Source organism: Orycteropus afer, unplaced genomic scaffold (assembly GCF_000298275.1).
Source record: "Orycteropus afer afer isolate SDZICR_OR568_19922 unplaced genomic scaffold, OryAfe1.0 scaffold00063, whole genome shotgun sequence".
NCBI lineage: Eukaryota > Metazoa > Chordata > Mammalia > Tubulidentata > Orycteropodidae > Orycteropus > Orycteropus afer.
The window spans coordinates 12,290,448-12,312,493 of NW_006921650.1; the positions used below are offsets into that span (position 1 = coordinate 12,290,448).

General features: G+C 38.2%; 1 protein-coding gene across 1 annotated transcript in view; it reads right to left on the bottom strand.

The window, feature by feature from the left end:
• ADAM22 (ADAM metallopeptidase domain 22) overlaps positions 1–22,046 on the bottom strand; it is a 339,260-nt gene that overhangs the window by 32,152 nt on the left and 285,062 nt on the right. Inside the window, exons 21-25 of the mRNA XM_042780809.1 lie at positions 18,430–18,535; positions 15,697–15,816; positions 9,786–9,954; positions 8,799–8,913; positions 6,556–6,646 (exon numbers count right to left, since the gene is read on the bottom strand). Of these exons, the coding sequence (XP_042636743.1) occupies positions 6,556–6,646; positions 8,799–8,913; positions 9,786–9,954; positions 15,697–15,816; positions 18,430–18,535 (601 nt within the window). The remainder of the gene's footprint in view (positions 1–6,555; positions 6,647–8,798; positions 8,914–9,785; positions 9,955–15,696; positions 15,817–18,429; positions 18,536–22,046) is intronic.

Genomic DNA, 22,046 nt, shown 5'->3' on the forward strand with positions numbered 1-22,046 from the left:
AATCCTACTTCCGTAGTGATACTGCCTCGGAAACCCAAGGAGGGGTCACTATGAGTCGGGGTCGACTCGACGGCACATAACAACAACAACAACAACAAGCTGTGAGAGAATTAATTTGTGTGTGTTAAAGTTACCCACTTGTGTTATTTCTGTTATAGCAGCACTAAATAACCAAGACAGAATTTGTTACCGATAGTGGGGTGCCAATATTCTAAAGGACACCTAAAATGTGGAGGTGATTTTGATATTGGGTAATCAATAGAAGCTGGAAGAGTTTCAAGGTGCCTCTGGTGGTGTAGTGCTTAAGGCATTCAGCTGCTAACCAAAAGGTTGGTGGTTCAAACCTACCAGCTGCTGCATGGAATAAAGATGAGGCAGTTGGCTTCCATAAAGATTCATAGCCTTGGAAACCCTGGAGGGCACTTCTACTCTGTCCTACAGGGTTGCTCTGAGTCAAAAATGACACAGTGGCAGTGGGTTTCTTTTTGTTGTTGTTGTTTGATATTAAAAGTCTAGGTTGCCTTGAAGAGACTGTTGTTAGAATTATGGACATCAAAAGCAATTCTAGTGAGGACTCAGAAAGAAGTGAGGACAGCTGTAATACAAGAGACAGCACAGACAACAAAAAGCAGCAGCAAAGAAACGGTGTCAACAGAACCAGAAGACTGGCACGAGACAGTATAGGAGTGGACCTACAGAACAAAAGAACTGAGTGCCTTCAGGGAGGAGGCTTCCTGGTAGAGTGAGGTGCGTCCAGGCACATGACGAGGGAGCTAAGCTTGCAACCCATAGAGCGAGATGACTAAGCATTTGGGCCAAGGCTTACTCAAGAGAGTAGGGTTCTTTTAGGCACTTATTGGTAGAATTAAAGAACTGTGTAACACTTGTCCAAGCAAGGCAGAGGCTGGGCTGGCCCAAGAGGTCTGAGGGGCTGAGAAGCTGAGGGGCCAGGAAACCAGAAAGCAGAAGATGAAGAGAAAAGGAGCATGGGAAGCAGAGCTGCCTCAATTTCAAAAGAGTAGGACCATGATCTCTGGGGTCTCAAAGGGTGGAGTCACAGCCTCCGGGGTTTCAAAGGGTAGGGCTACAGCCTCCTAGGTTTCAAAGACTCAGATTTTCCAGAGTATGGGGCTGTTATTCATGAATGCCAGGAGGAAGAGGCCAGATACACTACCCGAAGCTGAGAGGGTAGGGCAGCCATGCCCAAGGAGCAGAAGAATGGGGTTTGCTGAGGCCAAAGGGGTGGATTGCCACTTAGCTGGATTTGGAAAATGGCATCCCAGTTGCTGTCCCAGTGGACCTGAAGGCAGAGTTGAAGCCCAGGGCCTCCACCCAGAATCCCAAGAGTGTGGCTAATTCCCAGAGTCTGAAGGGCAGTGTCATTGCCCGGATGATCTCAAAGGAATTGTTCTGCTGGGTTTTAGACTAACTTTGGTGCCTATTATTTTTCCCATTTGTAATGGAAATGTCTACCTGCGCTTGTTCTACCACTGTACTTTGAAGCAGGTAACTTGTATTCTAGATTTCACATTTTCACAGATGAAGAGGAATTTTGCCCCAAGAGATTTTAGACTTAAGAGTTGATTTAAGACTTTTGAGATGATGTGATGGGGTGAATGTGTTTTACCTGTGGCAAGGACATAAACTTTGTCCATTAAAGGCTGGAATATTATGGGTTGGAGTGTGTTCCCCAAAAGATATGTGTCAACTTGGCTAAGCCATGAGTCTCAGGACTACGTAATTATCCTCCATCTTGTGATTGGATGAAATTATCCTGTATGTTGTAAATCTTAACCTCAATGATGTTAACGAGGCAGCATTGTTGTTATTGTTATTGTTGTTGCTAGGTGCTGTCGAGTCATCTCTGACTCATAGTGACTGTATGTACAACAGAACGAAACACTGCCCAGTCCCATGGGAACCTCACAATCCCTACTATACTATAAGCCCATCACTGCAGCCACCGTGTCAATCCATCTTGTGGAGGACCTTCCCCTTTTTCATTGACCCTCCACTTTACCAAGCATGATATCCTTCTCCAGAGACTGGTCCCTTCTGACAATATGACCAAAGTCTGGCCATTCTCGCTTCCAAGGAGCACTCTGGCTGCACTTTTTCCAGGACAAATTTGTTCTTTTAGAGTCCACGGTACTTTCAGCATTCTTTGTCAACATCACAACTCAAAAGCATCAACTCCTGTTCGGTCTGTCTTATTCATTTTTCCAGCTCTCACACGCATATGAGGTGGTTGCAAACACCATGACTTGGGTCAGGCGCATCTTAGTCTTCAAGGAGACATCTTTACTCTTCATCACTTGAAAGTCTTTTGCAACAGATTTGCCCAAAGCAATACATTTTTTGATGTCTTGACTGCTGCTTCCAATGACAGTGATTATAGAATGAAGTAATATGAAGTCTTTGGCAACTTCAATCTTTTCTCCATCTATCGTGATGCTGCCTTATTGGTCCAGTTGTGAGGATTTTTGTTTTCTTTATATTGAGATATAATCCATAGTGCAGACTGCAGTCTTTAATTTTCATCAGTAAGTGCTCCAAGTCATCCTCACTTTCACCAAGCAAAGTTGTGCCATCTGTGTATCTCACATTGTTAATGATCCTTCCCCAAATCCTGATGCCACATTCTTCTTCATATAGTCCAGCTTCTCGGAATTTGCTCAGCATATAATTTGAATAAGTATGGTGAAAAGATGCAACCCTGACACACTTCCTTCCTGATTTTAAACCATGCAGTGATCCCTTGTTCTGTTCGAATGACAGTCTCCTGGTCTATGTACACGTTCCTCATGAATACATTTAAGTGTCCTGGTATTACCATTCTTCTCAATGTTATCCACCATTTGCTGTGATCCACACAATTTAATGCCTTTGCATAGTCAATAAAACACAAGTAAACATCTTTCTAGTATTCTTTGCTTTGAGCAAATCTGTCTGTCATTAGCTACATCCCCTTCTGAATCAAGCTAGCATTTCTGGAAGTTCTCTGTCTATATACCACTGTAACCATTTTTTAAATTATCTTCAATAAGATTTTACTTGCATGTGATATTAATGATACTGTTTGATAATTTCCACATTCTGTAGGATCACCTTTTGTTGCAATGGGTACAAATATGGATCTCTTCCAGTCAGTTGGCCAGGTAGCTGTCTTCCAAATCTCTTGGCATAGATGAGTTAGCACCTCCAACGCAGCATCCATTTGTTGAAACATCTCAATGGGTATTCCATCAATTCCTGGAGACTTGTTTTTCACCAATTCATTCAGTGCAGCTTTGATTTCTTCCTTCAATACCATTGGTTCTTGATCATATGCCACCTCCTGAAATGGATGATCATCCATCAATTATTTTTGGTATAGTGACTCTGTGTGTTCCATTCATTTCTTTTGATGTTACCTGCATCATTCAACATATCGCCCATGGAATCTTTCAGTATTGCAATTTGAGGCTTAAATTTTTTCCCTCAGTTCTTTCAGCTTGAGAAATGCTGAGCGTGTTCTTCACTTCTGGTTTTCCAACTCCAGGTCTTTGCACATTTCATTATAATAACTGACTTTGTCTTCTTAAGTTGCTCTTTGAAATCTTCTGTTCAGCTCCTTTATATTGTCATTTCTTCCATTTGCTTTAGCTCCTCTCCATTCAAGAGCAAGTTTCAAAGTCAGTTCTGACATCCATTTTGGTCTTTTCTTCTTTTCTTGTCTTTTTAATGACCTCTTGCTTTCTTCATGGATGATGTTCTTGATGTCATCCCACAATTCCTCTGGTTTTCAGTCACTGATGTTCAATGCATCAAATCTATTCTTTAGAAGGTCTCTAAATTCAGGAGGCATATTATCAAGGTCATATTTTGGCTATCGTGGGCTTCTTTTAATTGTCTTCAGCTTTAACTTGAACTTGCATATGAGCAGTTGATGGTCTATTCCACAGTCAGCTTCTGGCCTTGTTTTAGCTGAAGATATTGAGCTTCTCCATCACCTCTTGCCACAGATGTAGTAAATCTGATTCTACTGTATTCTATCTGGCAAAATCCATGTGTATAGCTGCCATTTGTGTTGTTGAAAAAAAAAGGTACTTGCAATTAATAAGTCATTGGTCTTGCAAAATTCTATCATGCAATTTCCAGAATCATTTCTATTACCAAGTCCATATTTTCCAACTACCAGTGCATCTTTTTTGTTTCCAACTTTTGCATTCCAATCACCAGTGAAACACATCTTGATTGCATGTTCGGTCAATTTCAAACTGCAAAAGTTGGTAAAAATCTTCAATTTCTTCATCTTTGGCTTTGGTGATTGGTGAGTAAATTTGAGTAATTGTAGTATTAACTGGTATTATTATATTATCCCATCACTGAGAGTGTTATATTTCAGGACAGATCTGAAACATCCTTTGTGATGATGAATGCCACACCGTTCCTCTTCAATTTGTCATTCCCAGCATAGTAGATCATATGGTTGTTTGATTCAAAATGGCCAAAACCAGTTCATTTCAGCTCCCTAATGCCTAGGATATTGATCTTTATGCGTTCCACTTCATTTTTGACAACTTCCAATTTTCCTACATTCATACTTCGTACATTCCATGTTCCGATTATTAATGGATGTTTGCAGCTGTTTCTTCTCATCTTGAGATGTACCACATCAGCAAATGGATGTCCTGAAAGCTTTGCTCTATGCACATCATTAAGGTTGGCTCTACTCTCAGGAGGCAGCTCTTCTCCAGTCATATTTTGAGTGCCTTCAGACCTAAGGGGCTCATCTTCCAGCAGTGTATCTATCGCACAATGTCTCACGTTGTTCATAATGTTTTCACTGGTCAATTCTTTGAGAAGTGGATGGCCTCCTCCTTCTTCTGAGTCTATCTTAGTCTAGAGGCTCCCCTGAAACTTGTCCACCATGGGTAACCCTGCTGGCAGGATTAGAGGCAGTCATGTTAATGAGGCAGGATAGCATCTACAGGATTAGATTGTATCTTGATTCCATCCCTTTTGAGATATAAAAGAGATTAAACAAGTGAGCAGAGATCAGAGGGATCTCCTGCCACCAAAATAGAAGAGCTGGCAGCACAATGTATCCTTTAGACTTGGGGTCCCTGTGCTGATATCTAGACCCAGAAGAATACTGACACCAAGACACATGGAGATCTCCAAGAATGCTGGGCCCACAGATATTGAAAGGAGACAACAACCTTCCCCTAGAGTCCACAAAGAGATAAAGAATTCTGACTTCTAGCCTCCTAAAATATGAGAAAATAAATTTATCTTGGTTCAAGCCATCCACTTGTGGTATTTTTGTTATGGCAGCATTATATAACTAAGGCAATGCAATAGTGTTTTCTGCAGGTTAGGAACTATTCTAAGTGTTTTGCATGTATTAACTCTATAAAACAAAAGTGAATTTTGGCAAGATTTGAGGTAATTTTATTTAAACCCAAAATATACTATTTCCTATACCTTTTAGTGACCTAAGTGTGACTAATGAGGGAAAAAGGCTATAAAATGAGGAATGTTCAGATGCCTAGCAAAAGTTTCAGGACAGTGAAGAAAAACGGGCCTGGGGCCTAGAACAACATCATCAAATACCAGCAGAACTGTGAGTTTCTGTTTAAATGATTAAGGTTTACCAGATCTGTGTTTTAATTTTAAATTAGCATTGAATTTAATTTTAAAATATTATGAAATTTAAATTAGTTATCTGAGCATTAAGGAATTTTTTTTTTATTACCGTAAGATTGACATACATGAAAGGGAAATTCCAAAAAGGAATTGAACACATTAAATGTTAAGTAAGTTTAAAATGTTTGAAGGTATTTGCTTAGCAAATTTTTAAGGGAATCAAATATTATTCAAAGTTCACAAAAAAATTATTTATAACCTTTAAAATTTATAAATGAAATCCAAAAATATTGTAAGCTGAACTTTGAAGCCAAGAAGAATTGTATTTTTAGGTTTTGTAATTTAAGTTGAATGTTAACAAATGAAGCCTCGGAACAGTATTTTCTCCATGCAAAAGCACCCGCATAGTTAAATATTAGATCTTCCTCCACATTGGTTTTAAACTAAGGTTTTGCCCTTACCATGCTGCACGGCCATAGTTACCACTTAATAACAGAATCTGCTGCTGCTGTTCCTGCTGATACTCTATCATTGTATTGTTATTAAAGCACTCAGTTCTCTGAATAACTACATTTCTGGAGATGGGCATAAGTCAAGAGATGTCCCTAAAGTGAAGATGAAAGCAACCTTTTCTATAACACAAGAGTTAGACTAATTTTAATTCACTTTAATAATTTTAAAACAATATTCAGTACTTTTAGAAATAGAAGGTAGTTGTCTTAAAATCTAAAAATTAATAAATTTTTATCACTTCTAACCATGCCAAGAATAATCATTCAATAATCAATCACTGAATGTTGAGCCAGGACAATTTTCTTGGCAAATATATTTATGCAACAATATAAAACTTTCTAGCAGTTTTTATTCAATCAAAATGTGTTAAACTGTGTTTTGACAGTAGCAAAATAGAGACATTTCACTTACTTATAACCCCATGCAGTTATTCCTAATATGAGGGCCAGTACTAAAATAGTGCCAGCAATTATGCCTATTATGATATTGGTACCAGCAACACCTGGGGAAAGAAAGGAAACAATGAAGGTCAGTATATATAATTGAAATTTTAATTTAAAAGTCTCTCAGGAACTTTATTCTCCAGATTTGAAATCACCAGATAAAAAACAAAATAGTTGGATATATTTTTTTTATATATGAAAGATCAACCATAAAATTCCATGTCAAATTTTTATAAATTTCTCTGTGTAAGTTCCTTTTACATTCTTGTCCAAGTGCATTTTCACACTATTATATTTTCTGATGACATCACTGAAGGGTAAATTACGATAAGGGTTAAAATGTGGCCCCATATTACTGTATTTGCATAGTACCCTTTGGGGAGGAAATTTTAGGAATCCATGTTTCTTGTGACCCTGACGCCTTTCCCAGAAATTCTAGAAATATAATTGTTTATATCACTTCATTTTGACAACTAATATGTGGTCTTGTATTGTCCCTTTGTGTGTGTGCATGTGAGAGAGAGAGAGAGAGAGGGAGAGAGAGAGGGACAAACAGAGAGAGAGAGAGGAAGAGAGAGAGAGAGATGGATTTTCTCTCAAAGTAAATGTAAGCTTTGTAAGGGAGAAAATATGCTTACAGATTGACATTATCTGTACTCAGGTGGTATAGATGAGAAAAGAACTTGGCTGTAATTCCCAGTTTTGGCAATGATGTTGTGGCATCCCAGAGAAGGAAAACCCAAAGACATAGATACAGTTTGGAGAGCTGGAGTTCAGTGCTGGTGTGGCATGAAGGTGAGGTTGCACCAGACCAGTAGACAGCCAGGGCAAGTAGAATCCAGGGAGGGCTGAGACTCAGAACTCATTAGTGGCAGGGTGGTGCCAGTATCTGTTGTCAGGCAGACTAAGACATAATCCTTGAGAGAGTCATGGCAGAAAGAGTGGTCTAGTCAGGTGAAGGCTTGGTCAACAAGGTCAAAGTGAGGGCCCAAGAGCAGAAAAGGAACATTCGAAGCCTGGCTCTGACACCAGTAAGGCTGTTTTACTGATAACAATTTGCACCACATGTTAATTGCAGTGTTTTCACCCAGAGTGGCTCAAACTTCTCCTTGTCTCCTTCACACCTGAGGCATCCTCCTAGACATCAAAGATCAGAAATCCTGGGTGGCTGCAACTGATTCTAATTTCCCTCCCTGCCTGGAAGTTCTCAGCAGTCATGCTGGATGGCAGAGTTAGGGCATCTGAGAAGACTGGCCAACTCCAGCCTGCTTGGGTCCTCCAAGGGATAGGTGAATGCAGATACCACTGCATCCCCCGCATCCCTGGGATTTTCTTACTCCCAGACATGCCACATCCATTCTCCCTTCCATTTCTTCCAGGGAGTTAACAGGGATCAATAAACTTAGATGCTAGTCTTCATTATTTCTAAGTAGTGTTCAACTATTGACAAGGCACTTAAATCCATGGATCTTTTTGTCTGCATTAACTGTTGGAACCAGCCCCACAGAACCATTGTTAAGGATGGAGACACCAAAATCTTAATCACTCTGTGACTTTCTTTATTAAAGTCATATTGGCTGAAATTTTTAGTTTGTCTGGATAATCAGAATGCACATATTCTTCTTTTCTCATCCTGAATGGTCTTCAGGATTTTACCATCATTTAATGTAAGAGAATGTTTAATAGAAATAACAGTTTTAAAAGGTACATTTACTGTCAAGATATGAATTCTTTTACCTATCTGCATTTAATTTCTACTTGTCCATTTGGGCCACCCTAACTTTTAGAACTGCATTTCTTGTTTCTTTTCCATGTCCTTAAACTCCTTCCAGGCACCTTAGCCAAGGTTGCTACTCCTAGAATTACCTAAATGCAGAAAGTAGTTATAATTTCTATTTGGGCAGAAAGGTTTTTGACATCCCCAAACAGGTATAGCACTTGAAAAATCTCACTCTGAGCTAGAACTAGAAAAGGCTAAATCAGAAGAATAACATATATTGAATATTATTCATCATTTGCAAATTAATGGAAATGATAAGTTTCACAAGGTTTATCCCAGTCATATATTATAATCATTACTATATAGATTTAATTTATTTTTCATTGAGATATAGTAAAAACAATTCAAATAAAAATGTCTGAAGGACAGTTTTTTTTTTTTTCCCCCCATGCATGACAACCAAATGTAATGATACCAAATTAAATACCTACCATTGCCAGACAGCGTTATACCAGTCTTTGCATCATCATTGTGTGGGAAGTAAGTGTTACAGTCCGCACCAATCCAGTGTCTATTACACACACATTTCAGCTCATTACTACAAACCTAAAAATCAAAGACCAATCTAAGTAAACGTCAACACTCTAGTATAGATGTATGCAAAATAAACATTAATTTCTAATTATTATAATACTTAGAATTCAATGATACTAAAGAAATTCATGGTATTTTCATTCTAAAATTAATTCTTTTATTTCTTACTCCACAATCTAACGAGACCAATGGATGACCCAAAGGGAATGATTTTTAACAGAGGAATTCATCTTTATGCATACAAATATCAATGACATTAGTATTGTTTTGGCTTTCATTAAGTTAAATGTTTTAAGAGGGAGAAACTAAGCAGAAGTGTAATTATCTGTCAGTTATCTAATGCAAAGGTTGCTTTCTTCCAGAGGAAGAAAATCTTCTTTCCAAGATGTTATTAATCTTTTAGAAAGTTGGATGAGATCAAGAGAAAGCCAATGACGAAGCAGCAGGGCTGATGCTTTACAGCAATCTGAGAAAGAACCTTTACAAAGCTACCTTGGCCCTTCAACCCAACCCACAGACAAAAGGAGATACCCCAGTCATGGAAACAGTGAACTCCCACAAACAAAGCAATTGGAGAACAAATTCATACAAGAATGACACCAAATTTTTTAAATTATAAGAATATATCTTAATTTATCCATAAAGGAAATAGAATTTGTACCTAGATTTTATAAATTCAAAACAAGTTTCAATGGAGTGGGAAGCAGGAAAGACTTAAATTAGGTTCAAGATCAAAGTTTTTCCTGAGGTAGGTTTCACTGCATGTTTGTCTTCTGTCTGATCTAATTTGCCAAAATTAGGAAAATAAGCAGTTCAAAGTCATACATATTTCTGTGACATAAAAGAAATGAACACTGTCCCATGGCCAGGTAATGAATACTTACTCCATTTCCTGAACAAATAGTGCCTTCTTTATTGCTTAAGCAAGTACTAAAGTTGAAAGATGCCACAGGAAGACACCTGTGTTCTAAGCACATCATTTGAGAACCACAAGGTGTACCATCTTCCACATAGCCAAGATCTACATCTTCGTCAAGCTTAACATGGCCACCACTACAAATAAATTGGAAGCAAAAAGAAAATGGAATTCCATTAATCCATAATCATCTAGAGAGTATGTTTAAAACTAAAAAGTAGATAAAAGCACTTCCTCCATTTTCTATTTATCTAATAAAAACCAGTAGCATAAGCTATTTTGTTAATTCATTTGCTATTTATTGTATCACGTTACAGCGACACCCTTTGGGTTTCCAAGGCAGTAAATCTTTACAGAAGTACACTGCCCAGTCTTCCTTCCATGGAATGGCTGGTGGGTTTGAAGCGCCAGCCTTCTGATTAGCAGTCAACTGCCTTAGCCACTACGCCACCACAGCTCTCTGTGTGTGTGTGTGTGTGTGTGTGTGTGTGTAAATAATGGGCTTGTACTACTATTTCTTGATTTTTTTTTCCATTTCAAGCATTATCAACTGACTTTCCTCAATGGAATCTGAGAAGTTACCTCTGTCATCCCCCTCCCATTCCACATAATCAATATTCCCTTCCTCTTATCTTCCCAGGGAGGGTAATTTTACTTTAATCAATAACTAAATGTTTTTTAGTTGAGCAACATAGTATGTCATGATTAAACCCTTTCTTGTCTTCTTCATGTTTTTGTCTTCCTTCAGATCAGTAATTTATTCACTGTTTCTTTGATTACTTTTCTACAAAATTGTACTTCAAAACTAATCCAAACTTTCTGCCAGCTGTCAAAATCACCACTTCAGAGTATCTGAACATCAGTTCATCATCTTGGAGAAATCTCTCCTGGAATCGGCCAACCTACTCCAGTCTTGACTGGTTGTCCCATGTGTCTGATGTGGAGCAACAAATCTTAGATTTCTCTTCACCATCAACAATTTAGTGGTGGGTGTCTTGTATCCTATACTCCCTACTTTTCCCATTCTTGGTTTACTCCTTCGTTTTGGTAGAGCACATCTTCCAGCAGCTCCCTGGAAAAGGAGGCAGATTTGGGAGAAACTTTCATATCTAAAAGTTTTTTACTTTATACCCTCACACTTGGATTGATAATTTCTCTGAGTATAGGATTCCAGCTTGGAAATCATTTTCTCCATTCTCTTCTGGCTCCCAGGATTTTTTTTTGGTAGATCCTAAACCATCCTAATTTGTGACCCATTGTTTTTCTCCTTGTTTCTGGAAAACTCTGGGATTCTTTTCTTTGTGCTAAGAATGAGAAAATGCTAATGATATGCTTAGATGTGCCTCTAATTTCACCCATTTTGCCTCACACTTGGGTGAGCCTGTTAACTTGGAAACTCGAGTTCTTCGTTTCTAGACAATACTCTTGAGTTACTCACTGATAATATATCCTCCTCTCTATTTTCTCTCTTCTTTATTATTTCTATTCTAATATACGGAGATTTTTCTCTATATTCCATCTCTCTTTCTGCTCTACTTTCTAGGAGATAATTTCAGTCACTGAGTTTTATTTCTGCCATTATATTTTTAATTTCCAGTAGCACATTGTTCTTCTTCAATATGCCCCATTTTAAACAATAGCACCCTGTTCTTGTTTTATGATAGATATAAGTCTCTCATAAATACTGACTGAGGCTTTTTTGTTGTTCATTTTTGTCTCCCCCCCCCCATCCATGTTAGAGACTGTTGTCACAAGTTGGACAATCTTTTATACTCTGCTCATATTTAGCATGAGAACCAGAAAGGTGATTGGAAATTCTAGGGCTTTCTGACTGTGAATATCAGTGATGCTGGACCACTTCTGTAGAACTCATGATATCAATATTGCCCGTTCCCTACTTTGGAAATCTCGTGTTTTATCCTCTGCAGTTTATAAAGCTCAAATCTTCCACGGGAGGATAGTCAATCCTCAGTTTTAGCTGAGTTAAGAAAGTAATGTGTGGATATAATTGCTTCTTTGAAAAACAAATTTTCATCTATCTTCTTTATTTCAGTATCCTTCATACCAATGCCTTTACTCCCTCTTCTGAAGTAGACAGTGCTGCCAATTTCTGAGCCTTTGGGGAACTGATAGTATATGCTAGGCTGGTTCTCAGTTTTCTCCATCATTGGCTTAAGGTTCAGCTTTCTTATATTTGATATATCATTTGCTTTCTACATTCCATATTATGTTACCATCATCTTCCCTCTCTTTCTCTGTCTCCCTGTAGGTATAAGGATTCTTAAAAAAGATCCATTTAGTGTCATTTTAATGGGAATTCAGAAGAGAGCAAAAGTAGATGTATATATTTAACCCAAAAGCCCCAATATTCATTTTTCTTAATAAGAACAAAATGCAAGAAATAAATCCTGCAAGATTTTACTGTTACTGTTCTTGTTGTTAGGTGCCACCGAGTTGGCACTGACTCACAGCGACCCTATGTAAAAGAACGAAACACTGCCTGGTCCTGTGCCGGCCTCACAGTCCTTGCTATACCTGAGCCCATAGTTAGCCACTGTGTCAGTCCATCTTGTTGAGGGCCTTCCCCTTCTTCGCTGACCCTCCACTTTACCAAGCATGAGATCCTTCTCCACAGAATGGTCCCTTCTGACAACATGACCAAAGTAGGCCATTCTTGCTTTCAAGGAGCATTCAGGCTGCACTTCATCCAGGACAGCTTTGTTTGTTCTTTTAGTAGACCATGGTACTTTCAGTAGTCCTCCCCAATACCACAACTCAAAAGCATCAATTCTTCTAGGTCTTCCTTGTTCATTGTCCAGCTCTCACATACAAATGAGGCAACTAAAAATACCATGGCTTGAGTTAGGTGCACCTTCAAGGAGACATCTTTGCTCTTCAGCACTTTAAAGAGGTCTTTTGCAGCAGATTTTTCCAGGGCAATACATTATCTGATGTCTTGACTGCTGCTTCCATTGATGTTGACTGTGGAACCAAGTCATATGAAATCTTTAGCAACTTCAATCTTTTCTCCATTTATTTTAATGCTGCTTATTGGTCCACTTGTGAGGATTTTCATTTTCTTTATGTTGAGACGTAATCCATACTGCAGGTTGAAGTCTGTAATCTTCATCAGTAAGGGCTTCAAGTCATCCTCACTTTCAGCATGCAAAGTTGTGTCATCTGCATCTGTGTTAATGAATCTTCCTCCAATCCTGATGCCATGTTTTCATATAGTCCAGCTTCTCAGATTATTTGCTCAGCATACAGATTGAATAAGTATAGTGAAAGGATACAACCTTGATGCACTCCTTTCCTGACTTTAATCTATGCAGTATCCCCTTGTTCTGTTCAAATGACAGACTCCTGGTCTATGTACAGGTTCCTCATGAACACAGTTAAGTGTTCTGGAATTCCTACTTTTCTCAATTGTATCTATAATTTGTTATGATCCACACAATTAAGTGCTTTTGCATAGTCAATAAAACAAGTAAACATCTTTCTGGTATTCTTTGCTTTGAGCCAAGATCTATCTGACATCAGCAATAATATCCCTCACTCCACATCCTCTTCTTGAATCCAGCTTGCATTTCTCAAAGTTCTCTCCCAATATACTGCTGCAACCATTTTTGAATTATCTTCAGTAAGATTTTACTTGCATGTGATATTAAGGATATGGTTCAGTAATTGCCACATTCTGTAAGACCACCTTTATTTGGAATAGGTACAAATATGGATCTCTTCCAGTCAATTGGCCAGGTAGCTGTCTTCCAGATCTCTTGGAATAGACAAGTGAGTGCCTCCAGCAGGGCATCCATTTGCTGAAACATGTCAGTGGGTATTCTGTCAATTCCTGAAGCCTTGTTCTTTGCCAATTCCTTCAGTGCAGCTTCAACTTCTTCCTTCAATATTACTGGTTCTTGATCATATGCCACCTCCTAAAATGGATAAAGATCAGCCAATTCTGTTTGTTACAGTGACTCTGTGTACGCCTTCCATCTTCTTTTGATGTTTCCTGCATCATTCAATATTTTACCCATAGAATCTCTCAATATTGCAACTCGAGGCCTGAATTTTTTCTTCAGTTCTTTCAGCTTGAGAAATGTAGAGTGTCTCTTCCCTTTTGTTTTTCTAACTCCAGGTCTTTCCACATTTCATTATAGTAACTGACTTTGCCTTCTCAAGTTGTTCTTTGAAATCTTCTGTTCAGCTCTTTTATCTTGTCATTTCTTTCATTTACTTTAGCTACTCTCTGTTCAAGGGCAAGTTTCAAAGTCTCTTCTGACATCCATTTCAGTTGTTTCTTCCTTTCCTGTCTTTCCAATAACCTTTCGCTTTCTTCATGGATAATGTTCTTGATGTCATCCCACAATTCCTCTGGTTTTAGGTCATTGGTGTTCAACGCATCAATTCTATTCTTTAGATGGCCTCTAAATTCAGGAGGGATATAATCAAGGTCATATTTTGGCTCTTGTGGGCTTCTTTTAATTGTCCTCAGCTTCAATTTGAACTTGCATATGGGTAACTGATGGTCTGTTCCAAAGTCAGCTCTTGGCCTTGTTTTGGCTGAAGATATTGAACTTCTCCATCACCTCTTGCCCCAGATGTAGTCAATCTGATTCCTGTGTACTCCGTCTGGCGAAGTCCATATGTATAGCCATCATTTGTGTTGTTGAAAAAAATATTTACGATGAGTAAGTCGTTGGTCTTGCAAAATTCTATCATGTGATCTGCAGCCTTATTTCTATTACCAAGGCCATATTTTCCAACTACCAGTGATCTTTGTTTTCAACTTTTGCATTCCAATCACCAGTGATAATCAACACATCTTGATTGCATGTTTTGTCAATTTCAGACTGTGGAATTGGTAAAAAATCTTCAATTTTCTCATCTTTGGCTTTGGTGGTTGGCACATAGATTTGAATAGAAGTATTAACTGGTCTTCCTTGTATGCATATAGATATTATCCTATCACTGACATCATTGTACTTAGGATTGATCTTGAAAAATTGTTTGTGATGATAAATCCTACACCATTCTCTTCCATTTGTCATTCCTGACACAGTACATCATAAGTTTGTCTGATTCAAAATGGCCAAAACCAGTCTATTTCAGCTCACTAATGCCAAAGATATCAATCCATTTCATTTATTACAACTTCCAGTTCTCCTAGATTCATACTTCATACAGTCCGTGTTCCAATCATCAATGGGTGTTTGCAGCTGTTTCTTCCCATTTTGAGTCATGCCACATCATTCTGTGGTCCCAAAAGCTCTACTCTATGCATATCATTAAGGTCATCTCTACTCTGAGGAGGCAGCTCTTCTCCAGTCATATTTTGAGTGCTTTCCGACCTGAGGGGCTCAATCTTCTGGCACTATATCAGACAATAAGTTCCAGGGCTATTCATAATGTTTTCTAGTAATATATCAGACAGTGTTTCACTGATATTCATAAAGCTTTCATTGCCCAATTCTTTCAGAAGTGGATGGCCCCTTTCTTCTTCTGAATCTGTCTTGGTCTGGAAAGCTCTGCTGAAACCTGTCCACCATGGGTAACCCTGTTGGTATTTGAAACAGCAATAGGATAGCCTCCAGCCTCACAGCAATATACAGGCCACCACAATACAACATACTGACAGACAAGTGGTGGAAGATTTTACTAATCAACTATATATAACTGTCTAGCAACCACATAGTATTTCACCTTCAACTAATTCTTCTCTTCTCTAAATCTATTTTCAATTTACTCAATTACCTCTAGGAATTAGATTCTATTTCAGCTTACTAATTTAATATATGCAGGAACTGACAACAAAAGTACTTTTAAACTGTGTTCCTACGAAGTGAGATGACTCATGTTCTCACCGAATGGTTAATTACCTGCAATTTAATGTTCTCCCCTGCTGTACAACTAAAGTAGATGTGATTTCACCATCCAGTTCTCCAAGCCTTGGGATATTACCAATATTAGTACATAAAAGGTAGCCACAAAGCACATCCCTGTGTTAAAAGAGTATCAATTATATACCCACAAAGGCAGAACAAATCATTTACAGTTAGAATAATCTTATCTCAATGTAATATTAACATTTTCATCAACTATATTTTTACTCATATATCAAACAAAATAAAACAAGCTCAATTTAATCTGCCTCTTGCTTTAAAAAGTGTTTTCCCTGAAACTCTTATGGTGTATCAAAATCCCAACTGTTTCCTATATTTTGCTTTCCTTTTTATTAGTTCAATGGTTATTTAAATGAAACTGTCTTCCAAATAGACTTCTTTTATATTAGAATGTCTTTTCCCATACCATCACTGTAGATGCTAAAGTTTTTCAAAATAATAATAATATTTGATAAGTGAATTAATGGCCTTTGCATGTATATTCTTTTGGAACTCAGATCTTCCCTTGACGTGGCACATCAGAATTAAAGAGATTATATATAAAATATACTTTATTTCATATATTTGCAACCTTCCTCAATGTATTTCACTATTCCCTCTGCTATCACATATAATTCTAAATTAATTTGTAAAATATTTTCAAGGATGTTAAACACTATCTTATATATTCTTTATGTCCAACACATTTTAATTATTAATAGAAATAATGATAAGCATCTTAATAAATTTCTTGTGAAGACTGATTAGCAGGTCAGCAACCCTATAAATGGATCTATCAGAGTTTAATAGATGGAAAAAAGAGATTTGTATATATCATCAACACAGAAAAAACAGGAATTAGTTCATCCTTAATATATATCATTTTACTGCATTTGTCATAAAAAAAAATGCTTTCTCAACACAGAAGAGATATTTATTTAATATCTTTTTCTTAGTGTCATTTATGTGTATGCACCTTACTTAGTACTTTAGAGTCTATCAAGAAAATCAGACATGATCTTACCGTCAGGTAAGAAGATAAGTCACACCTATACATAACTATAAAACACAGAATTGGGATAAGGGTCATAAAAATAGTACAAAGGGCTGTGGGAGATTAGAAGAGAAAAAAAAAAAAAAACAGTGATGGTATGGGAAAAGACCTTTTAATATAAAAGAAGTCTATTTGGAAGACAGTTTCATTTAGATAACCATTGAACTAATAAAAAGTAAAGGAAAATGTAGTAAACAGTTGGGATTTTGATACACCATAAGAGTTTCAGGGAAAACACTTTTTAAAGCAAGAGTTCAAAACAAACTCACTGCCATGGAGTTGGATCCGACTCATAGCGACCCCTCCTTGAGTGTCTAAGGTGTTATCACTATGAAGTAGATCGCCCAATCTTCCTTCCAAGGAATGGGTGGTGGGTTTGAACCACCATCCTTCTGGTTAGCAGTCAAATGCCTTAGGCACTATGCCACCAGAGCTCCCAAAGAGAAAAGGGAGTTAATTTATTTCTACAGTAAATCAAGAAAGGATTAAATAGAAAGTGTTATCCAAGCTGGATTTTAAAGGATGGATAAATGTTTGACTGGTGCTGTAATGGGTATAAAGGGTACTTACAGAAGAAATAATAGCACAAATACAGACATAGGGGAGGACAAAATAATGTACATGTTAGGAATGATAAGGTTTTCTAGAATTTGGAATAGAGAAGCAAAGACTAAAAAAAAATGTAGGTGCAGAGCAAATTGTAGAGGAGGTTAGTGCCAAGCTAAGGTCCTGTTTTAGTTGTTAAACAGGGCAGTAAGACATTCAGCAAAGTAGTTGAAGAGAGAGTGGCATCAGATCACCTGTCTTCTAATTCTGCTTCTACTATATCTTAGCTACATGATCTAGGGCAAGTTAAACAATTGTGCCTCAGTTTCCTCTTCCATATAATGGTAAGAATGTGCCAAAAGGATGAAAAGGCATAGCTTATATAAAGTATGATATAATGCTAAGCACATAATGTGCACTCAATTAATGCCGGGTACTATTCTGACTATAAATTAGCTATGTGGACCTGGTAAAATTTTGAACCAAAAAAATGACATGGTCAGAAAGATTCAGAAAATTATTCAGATGGCTTCATGCTAGGGAATGGTGGTCTAGAGATCTATCAAGGAATTATTGTAATAGTTCACAAGTTAATACAGGTCAAAGCTGGGGGTAATAACAATTAGAATGGAAACAAAGGGACAAATTAAAGATCAACAGGAATGGGGAACCAAACTGAAGAGTGGACACGACTTGGCAACTGGATAACGTGCAAGAGAAAAGGTGCAGTCATGGATCACTCTGAGGCTACTAAGCAGAAGGACAGTGAGATACTGAGACCTTCAGTGAAAAACAGGGATGGCTTAGGAAAGTCAGGGCAATTAATTCCATCCAACAGAACTGAGTTTGTATTCTGGTGGCTTCAGTTTTTGTTACTTTTGACCTGCTGGTAAGTATCTGTAGGCACCTTGTAGCTGAGGCAGCTGCAAGTATGACCTGAGCCTTTGGAGAGAGGTCATGGTACATGTCAAGATTTGGGAGCATTCTGCATAGGTAATGCTGGTTAACATTGTGAAGAACTGAGGTAAGAGCATTCTTTTGGATGTGAAAAACAGCAAAGTCCTGGTCACCCAAAAATGATGCTTATAATTGACTAAGTGATGAACTCTGGACCGACTACTCCACCTCACCGTTTGTTGCACTGTATCCAGGTGTCTTTGTCTTTGCCACAGTTACCCTTCTCGGTCCCTTCAATATTCAGTTTCTCATAGCAGTATTTGTCTGATGCTGTCACTTCTGAAGCAGAATAAAGTGTTCTATTAGTTTGGGAGGTAAAATGCAAGCTACTCAAATTTTTTACAATAAAGTATGTTTACAACTTAAGGATTCTTCTTCACTATTATCAATTACAAATATTATACCCACAGAGTTGATGAGTTTTCCTATACCATAGACATTCATGATGCAGGTACATTTTTCATGAATCCTCATTTATAATTTGGGAAACAAATATATTTAGATCTCTGATAGGATTCAGATTATGGGTTGCAAGAACAGCGCTCCTTATCCTTCGGCCAAAAATTAGGGTAAGATGCCAACAAATAATTCCTAGAATAAATGTTCCATGCATCACCTCAGTGCCATATATAAAGTATGAATTTCTCATTCAACAACTTACATTAATCATAAAGCCAATTTTATTAAAATAGTTATGCCCTATAATTAAGGAGTGGAAAATGGTGGTACAATTTCTACTTTGCTCACTATTTCTTAACAGCTATAAAAACAACTTAATTGAGGAGGAGACAATATGGTGTCCCTGGTGACATATTCCACCTCATCCTTCTACAACAAAGACCAGAAAACAAAGTTAAACAAATAAAGATGACAATCCTGGAACTCTGTGTATCAAATGAAAGGATTAAGAATTGGATTAAACACCAATTGGACAAATTGGTGTTTCTGAATGAAACAATGAAACAACTATTCCGAATGAAAACAATGATTGAAGAGAGAGAGCAGAGATCTGAAACCATGTGGCCATTCTGAAACACAAAAGCCAATGTATATGGGTGAGAAGAAGCCAACTTCACAGGATTCCCGTTAGGATAAAACCACAGTCTAAACAAATCCAGAGTGAAACAAGGTAAGTAGGATATGAGCTAGATCTAAGAAACAGAAGTGGGTGAGAATCCCAGTAGCATAGGTGACTGCACAGAAAAGGAACCGTAAATGGAGATGAAACTACTTATCAGTAATAAGCCCTAGTTGTTTGGGTTGAGAGTCAAAGCAGAGGGGAAGGCTTATGAATGGTGATTGGAGAAGCTGGACTCTGGGGAGCGCCTGCCTCGATTGATTTAGCAGGAACCAGATAATCAGCTGCACTCACTCAGAAATTCACTAGGGCCCCACTAGTGAACGGCAACTGGAGAAGTGCTGTTTTCCCCACCATATCTTCCCCCCCACACACACACACCGCCTACCAGGTTTCTGCTGCCTTTGTGGTAAGAGCACTAGCATGATGGGCTTCCCAATGACCAGGGATAAGACACCTCCCCAAACCCACCAACCCACCACTCTCTACCTGCCCAGTTTGATTAGACCACCTTCCCCAACTAGCATCATACCCCAGCAAACCGCGTAGTGTGCCCGAGGATCACACTCTGCAAACATCATCTGTGTGATTGACAGAGTATACTCTCACAGACTGCAAGCCACACTTTCAGAGGTGTGTACATGCATAAACTGCTCCAGGAACCCTTCACCTTCACTGTCAGGGGTGTACACATGTGCAGACTGCCTTACAGGTGTTTGCCACCTTTGTAGTCAAGGTGCTAGCACACACAGACTGCATACCAGGCTTCTGCGGCCTTTGTGGTAGGGGCATTGACTACATGATGGGATTGTCCAACATGCAAAACACATGCCCAGCTCACCCTGTTAAGGTTTCCCCATGACAGAGGATGTGTGCTCACATGGTTCACATGACAGCTGCCAGCCATGACTGCAGCTAATGGCATGTGTCTCAGTGGATAGGGCACTGTGTTCCTACCACTTTACAAGCACAGACAACCACTGAGGCACTACCTTCCCCCCCCCCCTTTTTTTCTTTTTCTTTTTTTGACATCTTCCTTTTTATTTTTCCCTTCCTCTTCCGTTGTTAACTATGTTTTGACATTATCCATGTTTTCTTTTATCTGCCCCATCCAACAGAAAGTGGGTACTGTTTCCTCATTAATTAACCACACCTACCACCTACTCCCCTACCCAATGGGCAAGTGCCACTACCAACTCTTACATCAATGGATCAATAATATTAAGTGGATAACACCTCCTCACCCCTCCTATAGCTGTTCTTTAGGACCAGCAAACAAAGACCTGTGCCTGTACTCCCACCAGTAACTTCAAAGTTCAACCACCTGGAGGCAAGTAGTAAATGTCCCAATGCTGCCAAATTAGTGAACAAAGTAGCAGGCCCACCCTACTCACCCAGATGTGTCAAATGAAATGTCAGAGTGAAACAAACTAGCACACAATAAACAAATAAATATAACAAATCCAAAATATCTCAGAGACAATACCAAAACCAAACTCACTGCTGTCAAGTCAGATCTGACTCTAGTGACCCTCCTTGGGTTTCCGAGGCAGTATCACTACAGAAGTAGATCGCCCAGTCTTCCTTCTGAGGAGTGGCTGGTGGGTTTGAACTGGCAGCCTTCTGGTTAGCAGTCAAATGCCTTAGGCAGTTCAACACCAGAGCTCCTCAGAGACAACAGACAACTTCAAATCAAACAAAGAAACAGAAAAACTTGGTGCATGCAGGTGACCAAAATAAAAAAACCCAGGAAAACTCCTTGAGGAAGAACAGGTAATAGAACTGCCTGAGATGGAATTCAAAAGATTTATATAGAGAGACTTCTGAAAGATCAAATAAACAACAAACAAAATAAAGGAAAACACAAGAGAATCACCTAAGAGAACTTAGGAGAACAATACAAACCCAAAATGACAAAATAAACAGAAACTATACAAAAGTAGCAATTCAAAATTCAGATGAACATTAAAATTTAAGAGATAGATAACACATTGGAAGGACAAAAAAGCAGAATTAAAAGAAGAATGGATCAATGCATTAGAAGACAACTCTCTTGACACCAATTTATATGAGGAAAAATCAGAAAAAAAGAATGACAAAAAATGAAGAAGGCCTAAGAATTATGTGGGACACTATCAAGAGGAAAAATTTATGTGTGACTGGAATTCCAAAAGGAAGGTGAAAAAAAAAGAGAGAGAACTGTTGAAGTTTTACTACCAGAAAACTTCCCTAATATCATGAAAGATGAAAAGATATCCATCTAAGAAGCTCAATGAACCCCATATAGTATAGGCCCCAAAAGAAAGTTACCAAACATATCATAATCAAACTTTCTAAAACCAAAGACAAGAAAGACTTGTGAGAGCAGTTTAGGAAAAACAAAATGTTACCTACAAAGAGGAACCAATAAGACTAAGTGTCGCGTCCAGCGCGGCAGGGTTCAGATGAACAGGAGGTAAGAGAATGAGAAAAGGTAAAAGATTAAAGTATGAGGACGGGAGGAACACTCAGAGCCATTGCAAAGCGGTGTCAATTTTATTTGTTCTTTCACAGGCTTATATACAGACAAGCTAAGATGAAGCAATATTGAGTTAGCATATTACAAATATAACCCAAGTTCCTTGTTCTGGGGTAGTCAGGTCAAGTTCCTTCTTCTTCCTCCTGCAACTTCTCTATTTATATACTATTTCATTAAGATCTAGGTGCAGGGTA